Consider the following 24,190-nt stretch of genomic DNA (forward strand, 5'->3'; position numbering starts at 1 on the left):
GCCAACAGAGAGCCAGCATGGTGTAGTAGTCTGGACTATTAAATCCCTGTTCAGCTGTGGAAAGCCACTTGCTCAGCCTCAAGTAAAGGCAACCCCCCTCTGAACAAGCCTCACTAAGAGGACCCATGACAGTTTCGCTTTAACGTCTCCAAAAGTTGGAAATGATTTGAAGGTGCACAGCAAAACAGGGCAACAGGACATCATTTTTCTTGCTTGAGGCATTTGCTAAGTCCACAGCTGTGACTTGTGTGTTGCTTGATCAGCTACAATGGGTACATCTACACTGTAGAAATAATGCAGTTTGACAACACTTTAAGTGCTCTAGCTCCATCCTGTGGAATCCTTGGTTTTGTAGTTTTACAAGGCCTTCAGCCTTCTCTGCCAAAGTGTACTGGTTCCGCACAAAACTACAAATCCCAGGATTCCTTAAGATGGTGCCATGGCAGTTAAAGTGGTGTCCAACTGCATTATGTCTACAGTTTAGATGCACCCAGAATGTGTTAGAAGAGATGCTTCAGTCCCCCCCGGGGTATTCAGGATTGGGCAGGACACATTGGCTGGGATCCAACATCAGCACATAATGCAGTTCTGTGTCCTTTCTCTACTCTGGCAGCATTCAAGTCCCAAGACTGGCAAGGAGAAGGCAGAGAGAAGAAGGAATTCTGATTGTGCATATGTGGCTGGTATGGTCTCCAGGAAGGAAGGATAAACAGGGTGCACAGTCCTTCCCTTCTCTAGAGAAAAGGCCAGAATTGTCAGAATGTACAAGGTCTAGAATCCTGTTTCTCAGTGAATTGTTGAAAGATGAGTCAACGCATAGGTAAACTCAAGTACTTCATTAACTACTCTAATTGGAACTCAGCTTTATTTCTGTACAAGATTTGATGGCAACATTAACCACACCATTATCATGTCAAGAACTGAAGATGTGAAGTAGGTCTAAACCAAGATAAACTAATCGTTTCAGTTGTTTGTGTTGTGCCAGTGTAAGCTTTGCCTGGATTTTCCCAATAATTTTGTAAGTATTAAACCCTTCCAAGTTAAGCAATGACATATCTCAGGCATTGCTAGACATCATATAATACTTATAAACATCCCAGTGACTCATCAAGCTTGCATTATCCATTCTGGAATCTAGTTAGTTATGGATCTCATGGCTTAAACATAAAACCTAAGTTTTGGACTTTCATGCTCCTTCCCCCACTTTTTAAAAAATCACCTAGACTGATGAAGGACACGCTATTGAACAGCCATAGTTGCTTTTAATAAAGCAGAGCTGGGAAAAGCACAGCCTTCCAGATGTTGTTCGACTGCAAGTCCTAGCAGCCTTAGCCACCATAGTTAATGGTAAGGAATGCTGGGAGTTGGAGTCCAGCAGCATTGGGAAGACTAAACAATTCCCATCCCTGTAGTAAAAGGATTTATCTGTGGATTTGGAATTTGTTTTGTTCCTGAGGAGGCCACATAGATATTAGCATGCCCACTCACAAGTCACCAAAAGCAGAGGAGAGAAAATGACACTAATTTGCATTTAATTACATGCCAGTTTAAATGGATAGATACAAATTTTGGGAAAAAAAATGCTGCATTCAGCCCTTTGTATTCACAGATTTTGCATCCAGAGATTCAATCCTCCATGGCTTGAGAATATATATTTTTTAAAAAAAATCATACAGCAAACCTTGATTTTGCCATTTTATATAAGGGACACCATTTTACAACAGCATTGTATTTAATGGGACGCAAGTATCCAGGGATTTTTGGTATTCATGGGGATGGGTGGATCCTGAAACCAAACCCCAGCAGATACCAAGGGTTCCACTGTATAATTTAAATAGAAAAACCATGCACCTCACTATAAGGGCCAAAGTTGTGATCAGGTGTACTTGCTCAACCTGCTGTTTTTTTGATAAGGCAAATTCAAGGGGTTCTTTCCATTCCCAGAAATGTTTATTATTAAATTAATGTTTTTATGAGTTTCTGGACAGGGTTTACAATACAGGCCTATAGCAGGGCTTCATCTAGTCCAAGGGAGAGGGTAGTGATCAAGGCTAGGTTGTTCCTAAGTGGACAAAGCACACACTGTGCCTAAATACAACACAGGGTTCCTTCTATACACAGAAAATGGAGGTGGAACCTTTTGTGCTGGCTGAATGAAAGTGGAGGCAGATGTTAGTATTAGAGGGGGAAGGTATTAACAACCCTGTGTGATGCACCTTTTCAGCACTCAAGCTGCCTAATAGCTACATCTGTGACTAATGTTCCCTTTTGTGCAAAGTGTAATTAATTGAGAAAACTAAAGAGCTGTGTGTGGCAAGACTGTAAGGTTCAGGTGTTCATTTCCCTGTGGAGACAGAGGGAACACAGGTTATTTTACATCTTGCAGGGCACTCACATCAACCAGCAGAGTAGGAATTATCTGGCATGTGCCACCCTCTTTCAGTAAATCTCTGCAAGAATGTCCCAGGCAGTTTAGAGCACTGCAGGACCTCTACACAAATAACCTGCATTTAAATCTTGTTGGTAATTTTTTGGGGGACTTTTTGCTGTTTTGAATCCTAACAGAGAGATAGTCACAAAAGCAGGTAATTCTCCCCTTGTCATCAAGCCAATTGATTCCATGTTGCTTTTACATGGACAACCCATCCACCTTGCAAGGATCCGACCTGGCCATTGCCTGCTAACTCCCTCCCCACAGTCAGAGCATGGGAAAAGTACTAGTTTTGGACCACAATTCCCACAGCCCACCAGACTGCATGACCACTGACCATGATGGCTAGGGTGGTCTTGATGTTGTGATCCTTAACACAGGCCTGAGTGCTACTGTTGGTGCTAATCCATTGAGTCCACTGGATTTAGCCTCTGTGTTGTTTCATGATTCAAAAATTGATTCTAGGTGGAGTAGGAGAAGAAGGTGAGGAGGAATCTATTGAGATTTCTCCCATTTCAAAGTGAATTGGGAAGCTTTTCCCAGGAGAGATGTAGTGGTACATTCTGAAGTGTGAAATCTCATCATGACATTTCCCACAGTATCAGTCCCAAGGAACACCTAAAAATGTTATTGTGTTTCTTCAAGTCATTTCCAACTTAGGGTGACTAAGGCGAACCTAAACACAGGGTTTTCTTGGCAAGATTTGTTCAGAGGGGATTTACCACTGCCTTCCTCTGAGGCTGAGAGAGTGTGACTTGCCCAGGGTCACTCAGTAAATTTCCATGCCCAATCTGGGATTTGAATTCTGTACTCCAGTTGTAACTCAATGCTGAAACTAGTACACGACATTGGTTCTCTATCCAAAAATGCAGGCAGCTGTATTATATGATCAAGATGGTATAGTATCTGACTTGACTGGGTCATGAATGAGTTCTGTATATCCATTCAACCCACAGATTACACACAATTTGATTTTACAAGAGAACATACAGTAAACATTAGAAGGATCCTACCTCATAGGAATGTTCTGAGGATAAATGCAAGGAAGAGCCTGAAGAGCTTTGCACCTTATAAATGCAACAGAGAAGTCCATGTAGTGATGGAAGAAAAGAAATGATCACCAAAATACTTTGATGATCAAAGCTTGCAAAGGTTAGTTTTTGGACCATAACTTCCAGAATACTCAGCTGGCATTGAGCTGTGGTTCAAACAAGTAACTTTTCCAAGATGTCTTGGTCCATTTGGAACTCTATAAGATGGACTACTGCAACTGTGCTAAAATAAGGAGTATTCCATCAAGAGTTCATTATTGACATCAATAGGATAATTTCACTGAGTAATGGAATGACATTTATCATGCTACTGTTGATCTTTAGTCCTTGTTTTCTTTGATCTAAATTATAAATTCTACTTTTTAATCCAATTTAATTTTTGAAATTATGTGGACTGTTTGTACATTAAACCTCTGTTTATATAACCTTCAGCGGAAGTTCCAGTGAACAAACCTAAGAACTTTGGGGTTCTACTGAGTCCTAACATATGGTACAAGTAATGCAGAATATTGTTATGAATTATTTATTTATTAGATTTATAGTCCAAGCTTGTGCCCCAAATGGGACTCAAAGTGGCTCACAAAAAAAAAAAAAAAAAAAAAAAGCTGAATTGAAAATACAATCAAAACACGGCTTAAATCCAACTGCTAGTCCAAACAAGAGTAGATTCATTTAATTGGTTTACCATTCACTCATTGAATCAAGGGTAGGCAACCTTTTTGAACCGGGGGCCGGGTTGCTGTCCCTCAGACAACTGGGGGGCCGAAGCCAAAAAATAAATAATTAAATATTTTTTTTAAAAAAAATTAAATATATAAATAAACCAGGACAAATGTAGGACAAAATTTTCAAATGGAAGACACTTTTTTTAAAAAAAAATGGAGGACAAGCGAAAAAATTTGCTGATTTTAAAAAAATGTTAATATAAATGCATGTTTCTGAGGCTTCTATAGACAATTGCCCCCCTAAGGCCCCGGCGGCAATCGGCAGCAGGAACGGGCTGGGGCCGGTCCCAAGGCCTTGCCGGGCCGCATCCGGCCCACGGGCCGCAGGTTGCCTACCCCTGCATTGAATGGTAAATCAATTCCTATGTTAAGCTCACTCGTTTAATGGTTTTCCTGTAGCAAATCGGTTTTGGCTTCAAATATTAATGTACATTTTTTTACAAAAAAATATCAGATTGAAGAGATTGCAACAGCCACTTGGAAGAAAGCCTATTTATCAATATCTTGTTGGCTGTCAAGTCCATCTGTATGAAAAGGTTTCTCCCATCTGGGGGAAGGATGCTAGGCCAGTTTAACTTTCCTGGACAGGATGCTCCAGAGCAGTTAAAGAGGCACTTTCTGAAACATGGGTATGCAAAACCTGCAACAGTTTTGTAGAAATCAGGTCTATATTTTGAATTTTTTTTAAAAAAAATACAAAATGCCCCAATGACCTCTCATATATTTTGGGCCTCTGGGCTGTTTAATACCTGGGTGCTCTTTCCCAAAAGCAAGTGACTTTCAGGTTTTGGAAAAAGATCTCATATTCAGGGGCTTAAAACAGTTTGGGGGCAGCATAAACAGTACAGAATTAATCCCATGTGCCCTTTAGGGGTCATGGGAACATATTGAATAGCATACATACATGTATATTAGGATGGTCTATGACAGTGGTTCCCAACCTGTGGGTCGGGACCCCTTTGGGGGTTGAATGACCCTTTCATAGGGATCACCTAAGACCATCAGAAAACACATATTTGCAAATAGCATTGAAAATAATTTTATGGCTGGGGGACACCACAACATGAGGAACTATAATAAAGGGTCACACCATTAGGAAGGTTGAGAACCACTGGTCTATGAGCTCTGGTGAGGAGCATGTGCTACCTCAGATGTCAATAAAGTTATATACAGCAAATTATGTAACAATGTGTAATTCAATATGTAGTTAGCCTCCTACATTCATTGGTTTTCCTATTGGGGAATTTGATGATTTGCAGATGTGGTTAATATATTCTCTCTAGTAATCACTGGGTTCTCCAGCAAAATTCTATGGTCCACCTCCACCAGACGTTGTTCATAGAGTCCATTGGTGGACTCAGAGACTCCTAGAGAAATATTCCATTGGATTAAAAAAAATAGCATTCACAATGTATTTATATTTATTTATATTTGTGTTTTCTCACTTTCACAGGGCAGGCTGTGCTCCTAACCCCCATGAATATAGAGGACCAACTGTAATTGGGATTATGTGCTCATAATCAGGATCTGCTATACCACTAACCTATCTTTTTTGTAGTTGAAAATACTGGTAAAGATGGAGAGAAACGAGAACAGGATCAGTCGTGATAACTTACCAATATATACAGGGGAATAGTTGGACTTGACATTTTCATCCAAATATGTCACTCCAAGGGTATAAAGTGGCGTCGCTCCAATTCCATGTAGGAACTGTCCAAGCATGAAGACAAAGCGGTAATTCGAGAGGCTGGAGACACTCTCTGAGCATCTCATGCTCTGATTGGAGGAGCACATGCCCAGGTCCTCTGAGAAGTGTACTTCATATTGGCTGGTGGTGAACTGGGGCAGTGCAAAGACAATGGACCCAATCCCCATGATCAAGACGCCCCACCCAAGCCACCGTGGTTTATGCCCATTGCCCCCAAAGTAACTGACAAATGTCAAGCACACGCAGGCGGCAATGTCGTAGGAGCTGGCGATCAGCCCGCTTTCGTAGCTCTGCAGGTCGAATCGCCTCTCTATTGAGGTGATGACTGTATTAATGAAACCATTCACTGTCATTCCCTGGAGGAAAGAAGCCACACAAAGGAAGAACAAGACTCCTTTGGGTTTATTGAAGAACTGTAAACAATTTGGAGTGAAGCCGCCCCACCCGCACACAAGAGCTTCTCCTTCCGAGGAGACATATTTAATTCCTGCATTGAAGTGGTTGTCATTTTCTGATATCATGTCACAGAGGGGCTTAACGCAAGAGTCCGAAGGGCTGTTTGCATTGGAGTAGAAAGTGCCATTGCTCAGAGGGGTATCACAAGATTCCTTGGGGCTGGGTGTATCAAAAGGAAGGCTGTTCTCCATTGAGTTGGATGTGTTTGAAAAAATAAGTTTCTGGGTACAATTGAAGCCATTTTCTCCCACCAACTTGTGAGGCATTTCCATCAAAGAGGAGCTAACTAGTGTGTTATGCTTTCTTTCTCCTTCTCTGTATCCCTTTTCCCACTCTAAGATTGGTTTGGTGTCCTTGCAACAGTGGATTATCTTCGGTTTTTTGGAGGAGAGAATTTGTCATAAATGTGTGGATGAGTAGTTGGGCAAAGAAGAGATCCTGAGCCACTTCATTCTGTAAATAAAATAACATCAAGAATTAGCAGATCATATTTTGGCCAGGATCCTCTGCTGAAGTTGTGTAATGTAAACATCTGCCTGTGGATTTATGCATTATGTTAAGCAACATGGAATGGTAATGTTGTGTAACTAAATCAGGTACATTATCACACAAGCCCCATTCTTTACACAGTTGTGCTTGTTAAAAAAAAAAAAAAGAAACATACCAGTTTGTCAGCAGCCATTATTGCACATCTTGTCAATTGCACTACTGGGGCTGCATCTGCAATCATGCTCTCTTCCAGACTCCTCCTTAACCCACCTGTCTGCCCCCTGCCCTATGCTCTACACAGCACAGCATGCCTGCCTATACATACACATGTATATAACTATATTAATGCAATTTCAGAATTCTTCTAAAGCTTAAAAAGAAAAGAAATAGAAAAAATACATTAAACCAGGCTGCTTGGGAATAGCAAGGTGGGCATGGGGAGAGGAGGAATCTGTGACATTACATGACTGCCAATATTGCAACTGTCACAGCAACAACATTTTGCACATGAGGATTATGCTGTATATATATTGCATGGAGGGCTATGAACACCTTGTCTTTCATATATATGTATACACACACACACACACACACACACACACACACAGTAGAGTCTCGATTATCCGATTATCAGATTATCAGTAATCTGACATTCCGGATTATCCGACGTCGGATAGGTCAGTGGGCGTGGCTTAGAGCCCTTGCCACGCCCCCAGCCGGAAAGGGCTCCAAGCAAAATTTTTTTGCAATTTCTATTTTTATAATGATTGGAAGGCTTTTCATAGCGATTCAAGGCTTTCCATAGTGATTGCTAGGCTTTTCCTATGACCCTCCGGATTATCCAACATTTTTGGCTATCCGACCTGTGGGACTGCCAGTTTACGTCGGATAATCGAGACTCTACTGTATATATATGTATGTATTTATTGCAGGGAGGGCTATATGAATGCCTTGTCTTAAACGCTTTATTTATCATTCTAAAACAAAATATTCCAAAGTCACATATGGTCATTTTTTATAGACACATTCTCTTGTTGGTTCTTATGAGCATTTTCAGTGTTTGTGATGATATTTTACATTTTAAAATAATCATAGCAGTTTCTGAAACCTTTCAATATATCCCTTCTGTCCACTGTTGCCATTTCTATCTTTCACTGTATGCTCGTATCAGGAGTAGGTCCAGAAAGAGGGAAAACAAATGTAAGATACCAGAAACATAAGATGAATCATCTCTGAAGATGCCAGCCACAGATGCTGGTGAAACATCAGGAATAAATCCTTCTAGAACATGGCCACATAGCCTGAAAAACCCACAAAAAACAATGGATGCCGGCCATGAAAGCCTTCGACTTCACATAAGATGAATAAATGTAAAAAAATTAATAAATAGAAGGTGTCAGGTTCAGACTCTAGCTGGCCTCTACACATAGATAACGGTAGAACTAGAAACAAGAGACTCATTCCCCTATAGCCAAAAGAGATCAAAAACTGAGAGAGATAGAGATACACAAGGGAAATGTGATATTTTCATCCAGATACGTTGCTGCAAAGGTATAATGAAGCAACCTGAAGACTCAAACAACACATCCAGCGCTATTACGTTTACTACTTAATGCAACAAGATCACTTTATTGTAATATTACAGAAACTCCCACAAGTCACTCACAAAAATGCAAAATCTGTCTCTGAGACTGATTTTTTTTTAAATATAAAGTACAGTGTCTTGAATTAGCTCACCTGAAGGAAAACTTGTCTGAACATTTCCCATTAATCGCAGGAGAATGAATAAAATCAGTATTTACATCCCTAAGAATTCCATGCTAAAACATTTTGTTGTAACTCCCACTTGGGCTTCCTTTCCTCTTCAAGAACCCTACATATCTTGAGTATTCAGGAGGACCCTATACTTTTCTTCCTCTCCTCCCCACTCTCTTTCTACTATTAAGAGCTGCTTGTAAATTGCGACTAGGTGTTCCCATTGTCAAAATAATTTTCTTCCAGGCCTTCACATCTGTTTGCCACAATGCAGCACAAGCTTGTTGGTAGATAATTGGACTATGTGCACTCTATGGAAAAATTTGCTTGGAGGCAAAGGCAGATGTATGGGTTTCTTTTTTTTTTTTTTTAAAGAGATTTTTGCCTTTTTGGATTCCACTGTCCCTTAGAAATTGCTGTATGGTAAAGACTGAGTGTGCTCTCTGATCCAAATCACAACCAAATAACAAATTTTGAATGATCTCATGCTGCTTTAATATTGGCAGTGCATCCCAAGGCACTGACAAGGTACAAATGTCCAAACAGGGACACAGCCAGGATTTTGGGAAGCGGGGTGGGGGTCCAGACTAAATGCCACCATTATAATGGGGCTTGGGTACGGTGGGGCGGCAGAACACACCATTCATTGTATTTAACGGAAGGGGAGGTCCGGAACCCATGGACACACACACCTCGGCTACATCCCTGGTCCACAGAACGCTTCCTGGACTCAGTGTTTTAATATGCGGCTGCTGTTATTTTTGTTGTTGTTGTTGTTGTGTGCCGTCAAGTCAGTTCTGATTTATGGTGACCCTAAGGCAAACCTATCATGGGGTTTTCTTGGAAATATTTGTTCAAAGGAGGTTTGCCATTGCCTTCCCCTGAGGCTGACAGTGACCACTTGCCCAAGGTCAGCCAGTGGGTTTCATGGCCAAAATGGGAATTGAACCCTGGTCTCTAGAGTTGCAGTCCAATGCTCAAACCACTATGCCACCTAGCAACCTTCTGACTCACAGCCTTACTGATTGTGGGGATCTTCACATCCAGAAAAGATATCCAGGAGTAGCTTTATTAGCCATATAGCAAAGTATAGTATCATCCAAAATCCACAAGACAGTTACCTTTATTGGACTAACCGAAATGCACGTTATACATGTTGCAAGCTTTCAAAGCCAGTGGAGCTTCAAAAGCTTGCAACATGTATAATGTGCATTTTGGTTGGTCCAATAAAGGTATCACTATCTTGTGGATTTTGGATGATAATATAGTTTGATTGTGGGAATGTTTATGCTAAGCATCTCCTTTGAATATTTATGACCATTTCATTCTAATGCCTAACTCTCAACCATGCACACTCCACATTTACACCTGAGCTTGAATATTATGCTCTAAGCATCTGAGGAAGCAGATTGCAATCTAGAAAAGTGCATGCTAAAACAAGTCTATTAATCTGAAAGGTGGCACTAGACTCTTTACTGTTAGCATGAAAAGTAGGGCTGTTCACACAAACTAATGAACATTTAAGATCACTTTGTTAAGGAGGTTTCTATATTTCTCCTTTCAAACAGTTCATGGTAATCCCATGGGGAAAGTTCTAACACAAGGACACTGACATCAGAAACATCCCCCCCTCCAAAAAAGGGAGAAGGATGAAACAAAAGCAAGAAAAAAAGAAAGAATGTTTAGAAGCGATACCTCCACAGAATGAATACATTCTAGCTAGCTTGTACCATATGCCCAGAACAACAACTCCTGTAATAGCAATTCTGTACATTGTAAAGATCCTCCCTTTTCTACATCATTCATTCTCAGTTTTTTTCATGAGCAAAACATTCTTATTGGAGTGAGAACTGTTTAGTGGAAATGTATATTTCCACTATGTATACAAATGTATTATTATTATTATTATTATTATTATTTAATGTTTAGGTCTGTTATTCAATTATTGTTTTATGGAGCGTTCTTCTGATTAATCTTTTTTGCCTGTTGGCACATTACAAGAGACATGTTACAAAATTTCTCTTAAAATAAAATTCAAACATGAAAGCTCTCTCAGTCAAAATCTCTCAAAAATACTGTACCTTTGAAGGGAGTTAAAAGAACTAATGAAATTCCTCACAGGGATTTTAGTAGGGTTTCCAAAATGATAAGAATGAGGGGAATCCCACCTTGGCATGCTCCTATACCTTTAGCAACTGATTGATCTGTACTATTAAATGATCTCAACTACCAGTACTATTAAGCAGAAAGATTTCCTTCATAGCAAGAAACATATATTGTCTATGCACTGTTAAAGACTATAAATCACCTTACGTTAAAGTACACTTTGACAATTTAATTGTACTGTGCTTTTACACTGCAAGTGACTTTGGGTCCCAATTTTGCGAGGAAAATGGGATAGAAATAAATACAATAAAAGCACTGCAATACTAGCTGATAAAACAATGGCAGTATCAATTTTTACATATCACTGCATATAGGTTACCAGTGATGCCTTCCAGATCAGACTTGGAGCTTGAAGTCCTAAACGCCACTGCATAGAAGAATTCATAATCACGGCACTGGCTAACTATATTTTGACATAGTTTGAATGAAAACCAATGGATTCAAATGACAAGAAAAGAGATTCCAGGTAAAGTTTAGGAAGAACGTCTTACATGTAAGGGGCTGTTCAGCAGTGAAACAGACTGTGCCAAGGGTGCAAGACTCTCCTTTAAACAGAGGCTGGATGGCCATCTCTCAGGAATGCCTTAGCTGTGTATTACTGCATGGCAGGGGATTGGACTCTATGACCCTTGGGGCTCCTTCCACTTCTATGATTCCATGGTGTCATGTACATTACTATTTAAAAAGCATAAAACCTTAACCGTTCAGACACACACCAAGTGAGCCTATTAAGTCCAGAGCCTAAATTATCTAACTGCACCACTAATACTTTGTTAACTTAACATACAATATCCAGTGTTGAGTTGTGCAGTCTCCAGGATAATGGGTTTACCAGGTCAACAGCATTCTGTTCCTTGAGATGACATGGGATGAAACCCTGTCAAATGCTTATGATGTTATAGAGGGAGGATATCTTTTTGGGATATCAAAGAAGTGAGGCAGGCAACTGTTGGGAATGGGGCAGAACATTTTCTGGAAGTGCACCTACACTGTAGAAATAATGTAGCTCGACACTACTTTAACTACCAGGGCTCCATCCTACAGAATCCTAAGATCTGCAACTTTGTGGACCACCAACACACTTTGGAAGAGAAGGCCAAAAGCCTAGTAAAACTCCTTTGGATTTAGGATGAAGCTACAGCACTTAAAGTGGCATCAAAATGCATTATTTCTATAGTGTAGATGCACCCTGGGTCAGCTCAGGGATGTAGCTATGGGGAGAGGGGGGGAAATAAGGACAATGCTCCCAAATAAAAATTCTGCCCCCAATTACATTTTCTTTCAGTCTCCATATGTTGACCACTGCAGAGCAAGACACTGAAAATTGTTCATATCTGGAAGTATTCTATTTGCTGTGTTCATATTCCCTTGGGTATTTTGCCTGCTTCTTGTCTTTGGATGACTAAATTCCATTTCAAAATGCTCAAATGAAGTCTTAAGTTACTGCAATGCTACAAACATGGGCACTGAAGAAAAACTTTCACAGGAGTGGATTGGGGACAGAATTCTTATTCAATGGGACAGTGTTCTCATTTTGCACCCCCGACCCATAGTTACACCTTTCAGTCAGCAGATTGTAGATATAGGAATGAGGGCAGTCCAATTAAATGGGTCTAGATATAGGGCAATCAAATAGGCCCAGAATTAGGACAACCCATAGCCAGTTTTTTTTTAAAAAAGGAAAAAACCCTCAAAACATTTTTGACAGCTAAGCAAGCAATAAAATGTGCCCCCAAGTTGAAGCAGTTGCCACCCTTCCCATCCTTTTGTATAGACTGCATCCACACTACAGAAATAATCCAGTTTGACACCACTTTAAATGTCATGGCTCCATGCTATTGAATCTGGAGACTGTCATTTGTTGTGACACCAGAACTCTCTAACAGAGAAGGCTAAATGTTTCACAAAACAGCGATTTTCAGAATTCCACAGCATGGAGTCGTGACAGTTAAAGTGGTGTCAAACTGGATTATTTCTGTGTGGATGCAGCCAGGGCCATGCATACAGCACACGTGACACATAGGGAGGTTTTCCAGGCTTGATATACCTGCTAGAACTTGTAGAAGGCTCACTACCAGCTCCTTAGGGCATTTTTTTCTAGGTCCCAGAATCAAGAGCCAGTCCAACCTGCTGCTATACAGAAATATGCAACCAAAGCCATCCAACCTCAGTTTAAATACCTCCGAAGAAGCAGACTCCGCTGTACCCCAAGATGGTGTATTCCATGAATAGCTCTCACAGTCATGAAGTTCTTCCTAAAGTTGAGGTGGAATCTCTTTTCCTATCGTTTGAATCTACTACACCATGTGCTAGTTTCTGGAGCAACAGAAAAAAGCTTACTCCATCCTCAACATGACACTTCTTCAAATATTTAAACATTGCTATCATGTCACCCTTTAACCATCTATTCCCTAGGCTAAACATACCCAGCTCCTAAGCCACTCCTCATAGAACATGGATTGGAGATATTGGAAGATATTGGGACCAACCACTAAATTCAAGCCAAGGAGCTCTACAGGAATTGCTGCATGGTCCGTGGATACAGGAAAACAGATGAACATGTGCAAACAGATTTCTTTCTCTTATTTCCTTGTTTCCTTTGTTCTCAATATCGCCTCTTAGGAAGCAATGCCAAGGATGCCATTTTTGGGGTAAATTTGTGAAGATCCTAAGGAAAACTAGTGAGAAATTTACAGTCTATAGTTTTTTGTGGGTTTTTTGGGCTATGTGGCCATGTTCTAGAAGAGTTTATTCCTGACTCTTCTAGAACATGGCCACATAGCCTGAAAAACCCACAAAAAAACTGGATGCCGGCCATGAAAGCCTTCGACTTCACAATTTATAGTCTTTTCTCACTGTGTCCACGGCTGTGGCTTGATCTGACAGCTTCATTAGAAACCATGAGTCATTGCAGGCAACTTAATGAATGTTTGTTGGAAGAATGAAGATCTATTAGCACTTTTGCCAGGAGATGCCAAGGTGTTTTTTTTTTCAAGACAAAAAAGTAAGTTCCCCTTACTAGAGTGATCACAGTGAAAAGGGGGCTCATGTGATAAACTTGCAAGACAAGCTTTTGAGTATTAATTAGTTGCTGCAGGAAGGTAGTTTTACAGGAGAAATTTGCTGCATTTTTATCCTCATTGCAATGTTTTAATGCATTTTAATTTGTTGTTGTTTTAACAGAATAGTATTTTTAATTCTTTAAAATGTTTTTTTACTATTACACTTGGTTTGAATTGTATTTTATTTTAATCTGTGGCTCCTGCCACACTGCAGAATTAATGCTGTTTGACACCGCTTTAACTGTCATGACTCCATCCTATGGAATATTGGGATCTGTAGTTTGCTTTGGCACCAGAGCAATCTGATGGAGAAGACTAAATATTTCACCAAACTATAAATCCCAAAATTCCATTGCATTCAGCCATGGCAGTTAAAGCAGTGTCATACTGCATTCATTCACCAGTACAGATGCAGCCTATGTTGGGGAATGGGAGAAACAGGTGCATATCTTTCAACAGTATAATTTATTCACAAATAGAAGATGAACAACAACCGATCCCACTATACCCCAACCCACTACCCCACCAACAAAGGCTCTAACAATGAAATAAATCAGGCTTAGGCTTCTTTGTAAAAACGTACACAATAGGTTGACTTACAAAGGCCAATGGTTTCATAACATCTCATGTTTAGAGGCTCTGTAACATGTGCACTATAAATGTAGAGAGAGAACTGCACATCAGAAAATGGAGAGTGAACAAACTAAGATCAACTGTACACTAACTGATGTAGAGACACAAAGAGAGAGAGGATGTGGTTATGACCAACAAAGAGGAAATAACATGAATACATGTGACGCCTAAACTCTTAGAGAGACATGCAAAGTAGAAATGAGTGAGCACAGGAAGGCTCAGGTTGCTGTCTCTTAAAATATACCACCTTGGTTCTCATACTGGTGAAAAGGCAAGATATAAAATGTATACATAAATAATTGGCATGAGGAAGCCATGTATATCCATACACACTTTCTCCCCAGTTCCACGCTTCAATTCTCTTCCTTCCTTCCTTCCTTCCTACCTTCCTTCCTTCCTTCCTTCTATTGTACAAACATTGAAGAAGTACAGTGCATATACAGTGAGCATTTGGAATCCCCTGTGGTTTGGTTCCAGCACCCCCATGGATACGAAAATCCGTGGATCCTCAAGTTCCATTAAATACAGTGGCATAGTAAAATGTATCCCTTGTATAAAATGTCAAAATCAAGTTTGATTTTGGAAATTTCTATTTTTGTATAATATTTTCAAGTCGTGGATGGTTGAATCTGTGATAAGGAATCCATGGATATGGAGGGCTGACTGTATAAACAGCTTCATGTTGAGCCAGAGATCTCTGGCACTAGCAAGAAAATAGTGGAGATGGGTCCCCAGCTTTTAATGCCACCTTACATACAAAATCTAGAACATCTCATCCTCCAGTGCCATTCACCCTATTTGTCCACTCACCCAGAGGCCCATAAACGTATATTTCCTGAAACTTTAGCTGCACTCTAAGGGTGCATCTACACTGTAGCAATAATCCAGTTTGACACCCTTTTAAGTGCTGTCACTCCATCCTATGGAAACCTGGGATTCTGTAGTTTACATTATCTTTAGCCTTCTCTGCCAGAGTGCTGGTGCCTCCCAAAACTACAAAACCCAGGATTCTGTAAGATGGAGCCATGGCCATTAAAATGGTGTCAAACCCTGAGACCTGGATATCCCATACAAGAAAAGTCTTCGACTATCAGCAAAACATTTGAACAAGATGCTGTTGCAGAATGGCTTAAACACTTAAAACCCAATGAATAATTTCAAAGACCTTGTTCCCCAACCCATCAAACTACACACAACAGGAAAGCAACCAAAGGCTTGGCCTCTCACTTGATGGTGGGATCTGTCAAAGTTTTGGGCACCAAATGCAATGGTTTAAGAAACAATATGACACAGTCTTTCATCAGATTATCATTTTAATCAGCATAACAAATCACAGGGCCAATTAGGAGAGCTGTGTGGAAACTCAGCTGCAATGACTGGGCAAGAAGATGAATGTTATGACTGAGCTGCCAAATGGCATGTAAAATAATCCTATTTCTCAAAGCACAGCTCAGTGGTAGGTAATCTTCTCTTTCACTTTCACTGGCTTTGTGGGACTTCGATAAGGAATTACTACAGCAAATGAGATTCACCCTTATCTTGTGTTTTCTCATAACTAGGAGTGGTTTAGGCCACACAAAGTGAAATTCATTACATTTATGATGCAATATATGGAGAAGTCTGAGAACTGGAAATATAATGATCTATAAAAGTTAGCACGTCATGGTGTGTGGGACTGATGAGATTTGTAGTTCAATTATTTATTTTTCTTTATTTAGAGCATTTATGCTCCACTTCACACCTTCAAAGAGGCCCTGAGAGCAGTTTATAAATTGTTAATCTGATAGTTCCCTGCCATCAAGTTTACAATCTAAAAAGATATAAAAGACAAGTAAAGAGAAATGGCAGTGTGGGGGAGATTTAATTAGCTAGCTCTGGCTGCTCTTCTCTCCCTCAGAGGCCACAGTCATGGCAGTTCATAGAATCACAGAATCATAGAGTTGGAAGAGACCACAAGGGCCATTCAGTCCAACCCCATTCTGCCATGTGGGAACTCTCAATCAAAGCATCCCTGACAGATGGCCATCCAGCTTTTGCTTAAAGATCTCCAAGGAAGGAGACTCCACTACACTCCAAGGAAGTGTGTTCCACTGTCGAACAGCCCTTACTGTCAGGAGGTTCCTCCTAATGTTGTGCTGGAATTGTTTTTTCCTGTAGCTTGAATCCATTGTTCAGGGTCCTAGTCTCTGGAGCAGCTGAAAACAAGCTTGCTCCATCCTTAATGTGACACCCCTTCAAATACTTAAACAGGGCTATCACATCACCTCTTAAGCATCTCTTTTCTGGCTAAACATACCCAGTTCCCTCATAAGGTATGGTTTCTCCTGGTATGAACTGGCCCTAGGGGTGTCATAACTGTCAACCTCCAAACTGGGACAAATGTAAAAAAAAGTAGGACAAAAGTAGGAGAAAATTTAGGCCCAAATGTAGGACCTATTTTTAGAATGGAGGACACGCAAACAACTAAAAAAAATCTAATAATTTAAAAAAGCATTAATATAAACGCATGATTCTTAGGCATGCACAAAATGTAGGACATTTTGGCATTATTCCTAGACAGATGGCAGAAATGTACTTCCCTTTCTGGCCAACCCCCCACTCCCATTCCAAAACTCACATGACACACATTTGGGCATTGAACATGGCTTTATTTAACATGGGAATCTATACATGGGAAAAATAAACATGAGAAAAATAAACAAGGGGAAATGCATATTGGAAATGGCACCTACCTCCCCCTCCCCCTCCTCTCCTCCTCCTCCTCCTCCTCATTCGCGGCACCAAATGGCACCAGGAAATGGCCCTTTCCCCTCCCCCTGGGCCAGAGCTCCTCCTCCTCCTCTGAAGTTTCTCCTCCTCATTGAGGCTGGCCAATGGCAGACTGGGGCTGGAAACAGCCCCGCCCCCGCTGTTTTGCTATTGGCCAGCCAGCCTCAAGGGGAGGAATTGCTCTTTCTGAGCCCCATGCACGTGCATGCGAGCTGCCTCCAGCCACAGGCAGGCAACTGCTGGGGGCGGTGCGGCTGCGCCAAAGCACTGCGCACAAAGAAGGAGCGCGCAGAGGCGCAGGAGGAGGCAGCGGCAGAGAAGGAGGTGGTGGGTGGCCAACTGGGTGGTCAGCTGGCCGGCCGGCCACATCAGCAGCCGGAGCGCTGGCCGCATTAGCAGGCCAGGCACCAGAGCCGGCCCCAAACCTGGGAATTAGCTGTAACCGGGACAGGACTGTCCTGGTACCGCTAAAACCGTGAATGTCCTGCCTCCTGGCAGGACATGACAACCCTAACTGGCCCAGACTCTGAGATCCTCTGGAGAAGCCCTTCTCTCCGTCCCAACACCATCACAAACACGGTTGGTGGGGCTGCAAGGGAGGGCCTTCTTGGTGGCTGCCCCTAGACTCTGGAGCTCCCTGCCCAGGGAGATCAGAACGGCTCCTTCCTTGACAGTAGAGTCCAAGAGAGGACTGTGTTGACCATGTTCACACAGGCATTTAAAGAATTGCTATAAGGAAAGGCTGGTATGTTGGACCAGTTTAAAAATTCTTTCTAATGTTCGTTATTTTAAAAAAAAAATTTTTTTAAATTTTTTTACTGTTTTTTAATGCTGTGAAGCCGCTCTGAGTCCCAGTCCTGGGAAAAGAGTGGGATGGATGGATGGATGGATAAATAAATAAATAATTTATTTCCAGGCCCTTCACCATTTTAGTTGCCCTCTTTTGGACACACTCCAGTTTCTCCACATCCTTTTTGAATTGTGGTGCCCAGAACTGGACACAATATTCCAGGTGAGGCCTGATTAATGCAGAATAGAGGGGCACTATTACTTCCCTTGATCTAGACACTATACTTCTATTGATGCAGCAGTTGGTATGGAAAGAGGGCTTCTCCTCAGCTGCTAGGAGCAAAGCATGATGGTGCTATGCCTGACTGCTCTTCTCTCCCTCAGATGCCACAGTAGTGGCAGTTGGTCTGGAAAGAGGGCTTCTCAGCTGCTGGGACCAAGGCATGATGGAGCTGTTCTCAACTTCTCTCCTCTCCATCAAAGGACACTGCATTGACAGTTGGAAGATGGAGGGAGGGCCTCTCACAGGTTGCTGGGACCAAGGCATGATGGACCTGTTCCCGACATCTCTCCTCTCCATCAGAGGCCACAGCACTGGTAGTTGGTATGGAGGGAAGGCCTCTTACCAGCTGCTAGGACTAAGGCATGATGGCACTTTGCCTGTCTGCTCTTCTCTCACTCAGACATGACAGCACTGTGAGTTGGTATGGAAGGAAGGCATCTCATCAACTGCTGGGACAAAGGCATGATGACTTCTGTTCGCTTCCTCAGAGGTGACAATAGTGGCAGATGGTATGGAAGGAGGGTTTCTCCTCGGCTGCTAGGAGAGAAGCACAATGGGGCTGTGCCCGATTGCTCTTCTTTCCCTCACAGGCCACAGAACTGGCAGTTGGTATGGATGGAGGGTCTTTCATCAATTGCTGGGACCAAGGCATGATAGCACTCTGCCTGACTGCTTTTCTTTCCCACAGTGGTCACCGTAGTAGCAGCTCATATCCAGGGAGGCCTGCTAGGACCAAGACATGATGGCATTGTCCCTGACTGCTCTCCTCTCCTTAGGATGCCATAGCATTGGCAGTTGGCATGGAGGGAAGGCCTTTCACCAGCTGCTAAGACCAAGGCATGATGGTGCTGTGTGCCTGATTGTCTCACCCAAACGGTGTGATGAGGACCAATGCTGGGGAAGACTGTTTGCGTAACTGACTCAAACACTCATTATAGACAAAATTGACTATTAGCAGCTTTTAGTGGCAGGGGTCAGTTCCCATGTCAGTGGAGTGGTGAATCCCCCCCCCCCCAAGTTTGAGTCTAAACTTTGGAGAAGGTTTAAAGGTACTGAACTTATTTTGGAGGCAGAGTTGCTTGGGTAGCTCCTCTACAGTATGGATTAAAACACAAAACAAATTCAATGCCACACTGACAGGGAAGTCACCAGCTGCCACTGACAGCCTTGTTTTAGGAAGTCATCCAGGGATTGTGAGAACCAGTATGATGTGGTGGTTTGAGTGTTGGACTACGACTTTGGGAGACTAGGGTTCAAATCTCCACTTAGCCATGAAAACCCACCAGGTCACGTTGGGCAAATCACACTCTCTAGTGCCAAGAAAACTCCATAAATTCACATTAGGATTGCCATAAATCAGAAAATACTTGAAGGACCACAACCATAGATTCTATTGTCTTCTGAAGAGTATCTTAAAGTCATTAAACCACAAAGAAAATGACTCACACAGATTTCTAACAGTAAATCCTAAATGTCAACAAGCCAAATTTCAGAAAATCTCCTATCCCAGTCCCAACAGTCACCCATCCTTGATGATAGAGACAGATTCACCCCATCCCACCTGCTCAAATTGCATTAGTAACATATATTGAATCTGTTCATGGCCTATCAGGATTATCCATATTATTTCTGTCACAGATGATAAATTCCACATGGAAAAATGTAATCCCATCTTTCATTTACAAAGTGGGAGTTGGGGTCGGGGGAGAGAAAGCTTGCCAAGAATGTCGCAAATTGACAGGAAAATGGAATGTTCCTATTCAGATCTCCAGTAGAAAGGAAGAGTGGATTAAAATAACTGAAGCACTTGTGGTGTTCATAATTTCTATCAGGGACCCCGGAACTGTTTTTAAGTTGGTGGGTTGGGGGTGCTCAACATTGGCAGCCAGGTTCTTATTAATTTTCCGTACTGGCAGGAACTTGCAGGGGACAGCAAATTGCTTTTACAGACCATTATTATAGAAAGATCTATAAATAGAAAGGCTCTTACAACATATACATAGAAGCACAACATATACATAGAAGTGTCTTCCATGTGCTCAGTGAGCTTACTTACTCCCAAGTAAGTGCACATAGGAAAGGTTGCAAGTAGCCTTTACTATTCCTGGGAGGGTTCAACAAGAATCACGGTCGTAATATTTCTTCTTGATCATTTAGTGCATTTCTGACAGGCTTATCAGATGATTTTCTTAACTGAATTTTAAATGACAAATTTTAGATGTAGATTTTGTTAAAATATGAGCACATCTTTTTAAATTGATGTGTGTTTTAACCAATGTGTTTTAACTAATGTTGTTGTTAATTGTTGCTGCCCTCTGCCTCGGTCCATGGGGAGAGGTGGGTAAGAAATAAGCATATTATATATTATTATTTCTAACTGCTAATTCCTCAGGAGGGTCAACTACAGAAGGGTCTTGTTGGTCCAATTTTGCCAGATCTTTTCAAGAGGGGCTTTGCCTCCCCAGTCTAGACTTAGGGGAAGCTCGATGCCCTGCACTTGCCTCGTTTCAAGGTACTTCATTTCCATGCACTGAAATTAATTACAGCAAAATGGATAAGAGTTTCTTTGACGATGAAGAAGAAGCCATGAACACCCATTATAAACACTGATGTGTCCATAGTTTTTTGTGGGTTTTTCAGGCTATGTGGCCATGTTCTATAAGAACATGGCCACATAGCCCGAAAAACCCACAAAAACTATGGATGCCGGCCATGAAAGCCTTTGACTTCACACTGATGTGTCCATTTAGACGTTATGTTGGGCTGGATCAGCCTTCCTCAACCTGTTACCCTACTGATATATACATACCCACATACTTCAGAGAGTAAGCACTTTCCATGGTCACATATGCTAGGGAGTTATAAAGTGTCCAGAAGGCACCAAATCAGGGCAGGCATGGCAAGGCTATCTGACAGTTCTCCCGATATGAGTCTGCTCAGATCCTGGGATACTCAGTATGGGTCTTCTTTCCATCCCATCACCTACATTGTAGAAATAAGGCAGTTTGAGATTGCTTCAAGTGCTGTAGCTCCATCCTATGGAATCCTGGGATTTGTAGTTTTGTAAGGTCTTTAGCCTTCTCTGCCAAAGAGTGCTAAAGCTTCATAAAACTATAAATCTCATAATTCTGTAAGATGGAGCTATGGCAGTCAAAGTGGTGTCATCATGCATTATTCCTACAGTGTAGATACACCCTATGATGCTTTTTAAAAATCCTGTTTATGTGTATGTTGTAAATCGTTTTACTATTGGTCTATGAAATCTTGGAGGTTATGAGGATCAGCAACTAGATTCAGGTCATGGAGCTCTACAGGAATCACTGCCAGATTCATGGGTACAGGAAAAGAGAAGATGTGAAAACAGATTCCTTTCTCTTTCTTGGTTCCTTTTTGAACTTTTTTTCTCAGTACTGCTTCTTAGGAGGTAAGGCCAAGTATGCCATTTTGGAGATATACTTGTGAAGATCCTGAAGAAAACCAGTGAGAAATTTACAATCTGCTCTCACCGTGTCCACAGCTGTGATTTGATCTGACAGCTTCATTAGAAACCATGAGTTGTTGGGGCAACTTAATGCACATTTGTTGGAAGAATGATGAATTATGAGCATTTTTGTCAGGAGATTCCAAGGCAATTTTTCTTTTTAAAGGGGCAAGAAATCTGCCTTTAGGGTTTTTATGTACTTTTAAATATTAATGTTGAACTTCTCTAGCAAATGGATTTGTTAAATGTTACTATCAATTCTCCCACATGCCCATGTTCCAAAAGAAATTAGCTCAATGGCCATTTACTAATTACAGAATCATAGAGCTGGAAGAGACCACAAGGGCTGCCCAGTCCAACACCCTGCTTTGAAGAAAGATGCCATCTAAGCACTCCTGACAGCCATCTAATCTTTGTTTAAAACCCTCCAAAGGAGACTCCACCATACTCTGTTGCACAGCTATGACTGTCAGGAGGTTCTTCCTAATGTTAAGGTGGAATCTCTTTTCTTGTAATGTGAATCCATTGCTCCATGTCCTAGTCTCTGGAGCAGCAGAGAGAAAGCTAGCTCTGTCCTTAATATATAACATCTCTTATCACATAGGAGTAAATAGTTGACCATCTCAGTTCAAGTCAAACTTCTCTCCTTACTTTTCTGCTTTTAATTTTTAATGTTTTTCAGTGCTCTCTTTTCTCTTTAAACAAATGGAGAAATTTGTCCTTGTTGTAACAGATAATTAGATACTGCTTATTGTAGCAAGTGTGCAAATCACATACAGATAAAGAAATTAGTGCCTTGTCCATTCAGAGCTATACCACCTGTAAATATGTAGAGATGAAATGGGCAAACTCATCAGCTAAATGTTATGGCTAGAATTCTGTTGGTGTTATATACCTATGTAAGACCCCTTAAACAGGCAGCTGTACTCTTTCAGCAGTTGTGCTATTGTGCAATGGTCAAATTCAGTACATGGTTGCATACCTTCTGATGTTTCAGTCATGAAATCCAGCAGCATGTGTGGCCAAGCAACGTCACAGAATGGTCAAGTAAATGTTAATATTAAAAAACACACAAGCTAGGTATGGCTGAAGCAGTTTGCTTTTGTCTGAGCCTACTGGGAAAGGCAAGGTTCCAGCCCCCTCCTCTTCTCTTCCCCACTGCTGCACTGATTCAGGGTAGGGTTGCCATAAGTGAGGACCTCCAAACCGGGACAAATGTAGGACAAATGCAGGACAACGTTTTCAAATGTAGGACACATTTTATAAAAATGGAGGACACTCAAAAAATTGAGGCTTTTTTTAGAAATGTTAATAGAAATGCATGTTTCTTAGGCATGATCAAAATGGAGGACGTTTTGACATTATTCGTAGACAGATCACGGAAATGTACTTCCCTTTCTGGCCGCCCCCCTCTCCCCATTCCAAACAGCACATTTGGGCATTGATCATGGCTTTATTTTAACATTGCCTCTTGCATATTTCAGAGGCTTATTCCACAACCAAACCCTTTGGGTTTAACACTGAACATGGGTTAACATGGCTATGCATATAGAACATGGTTAAACAAAAAGTGGATTTGCCCTCGGTTTCAGGTGTCTCACCAAGTATACTTCTCAGAAGTGTGTACTTGGTCAAGGGACTTTGGTTTTTCTTCATTTTGACTTGTTTTGTCTGTATTCCACCCCACTAAATAAAGGAGACATGAAATGGAGTTAATGGGTACAAGTTGTTAAACAAAAAAGTCTTGTGAGACTCTGTAGGCAAGAGGTGCACCATGTTAAGAACTGCATTAAGCACACTTAGGCTGCTGCCACACTGCTTTCACTCTCATCACTCCATCCTATGGAATCCTGGGATTTGTAGTTTGTTGTGGTGCCAAGGCTGGGCTTTGAAATCTCAGGCATAAGAGAGGCAAAAGGCTTGGGCTGCATCTACACTGGAGAAATAATCTGGTTTGAGACCACTTTAACTGTCTTGGATGAATGCTATGGAATTCTGGGAATGGTGGTTTGTTCCAGCACCACAGCAGAATGGCAGTTAACCCCTGGAAAGCTCTCTGACCAAGGTGACCAATGCCCTCGCCCCAAAATGTAGGGCACCCAAGCAAAAATATGTAGGACATGGCCAAAAATAAAAGCTAAAAACACCCATGTAATTATAAATCCATGCTTCTTAGCCATGATCCAAATGGAGGACCTTTTGAAATTTGACAGAAGAGGACATGTCCTGGAAAAGGAGGAGGATGCCTGGTCACCTTGTCTCTGGTCCAAAATACACTGCAGAAATAAAACAATGCTGGACTGAAATGCCCAGAGTTCCTCACCAAAGCTGCATCCACACTGAGGAAATAATCCAGTTTGAGAATGACTTAACTGTCCTGGGTTAGTGCTG

General features: G+C 41.5%; 1 protein-coding gene across 1 annotated transcript in view; it reads right to left on the bottom strand.

Moving 5' to 3' along the window:
- SLCO4A1 (solute carrier organic anion transporter family member 4A1) overlaps positions 1-24,190 on the bottom strand; it is a 79,801-nt gene that overhangs the window by 29,771 nt on the left and 25,840 nt on the right. The window contains exon 2 of the mRNA XM_089518470.1: positions 5,825-6,825. Within this exon, the coding sequence (XP_089374596.1) occupies positions 5,825-6,644 (820 nt within the window). The 5' untranslated portion in view covers positions 6,645-6,825. The remainder of the gene's footprint in view (positions 1-5,824; positions 6,826-24,190) is intronic.

This window comes from Sceloporus occidentalis, unplaced genomic scaffold (assembly GCF_023333645.1).
Source record: "Sceloporus occidentalis isolate IW3139 unplaced genomic scaffold, rSceOcc1.0.p SCAF_3, whole genome shotgun sequence".
Taxonomy (NCBI): Eukaryota; Metazoa; Chordata; class Lepidosauria; order Squamata; family Phrynosomatidae; genus Sceloporus; species Sceloporus occidentalis.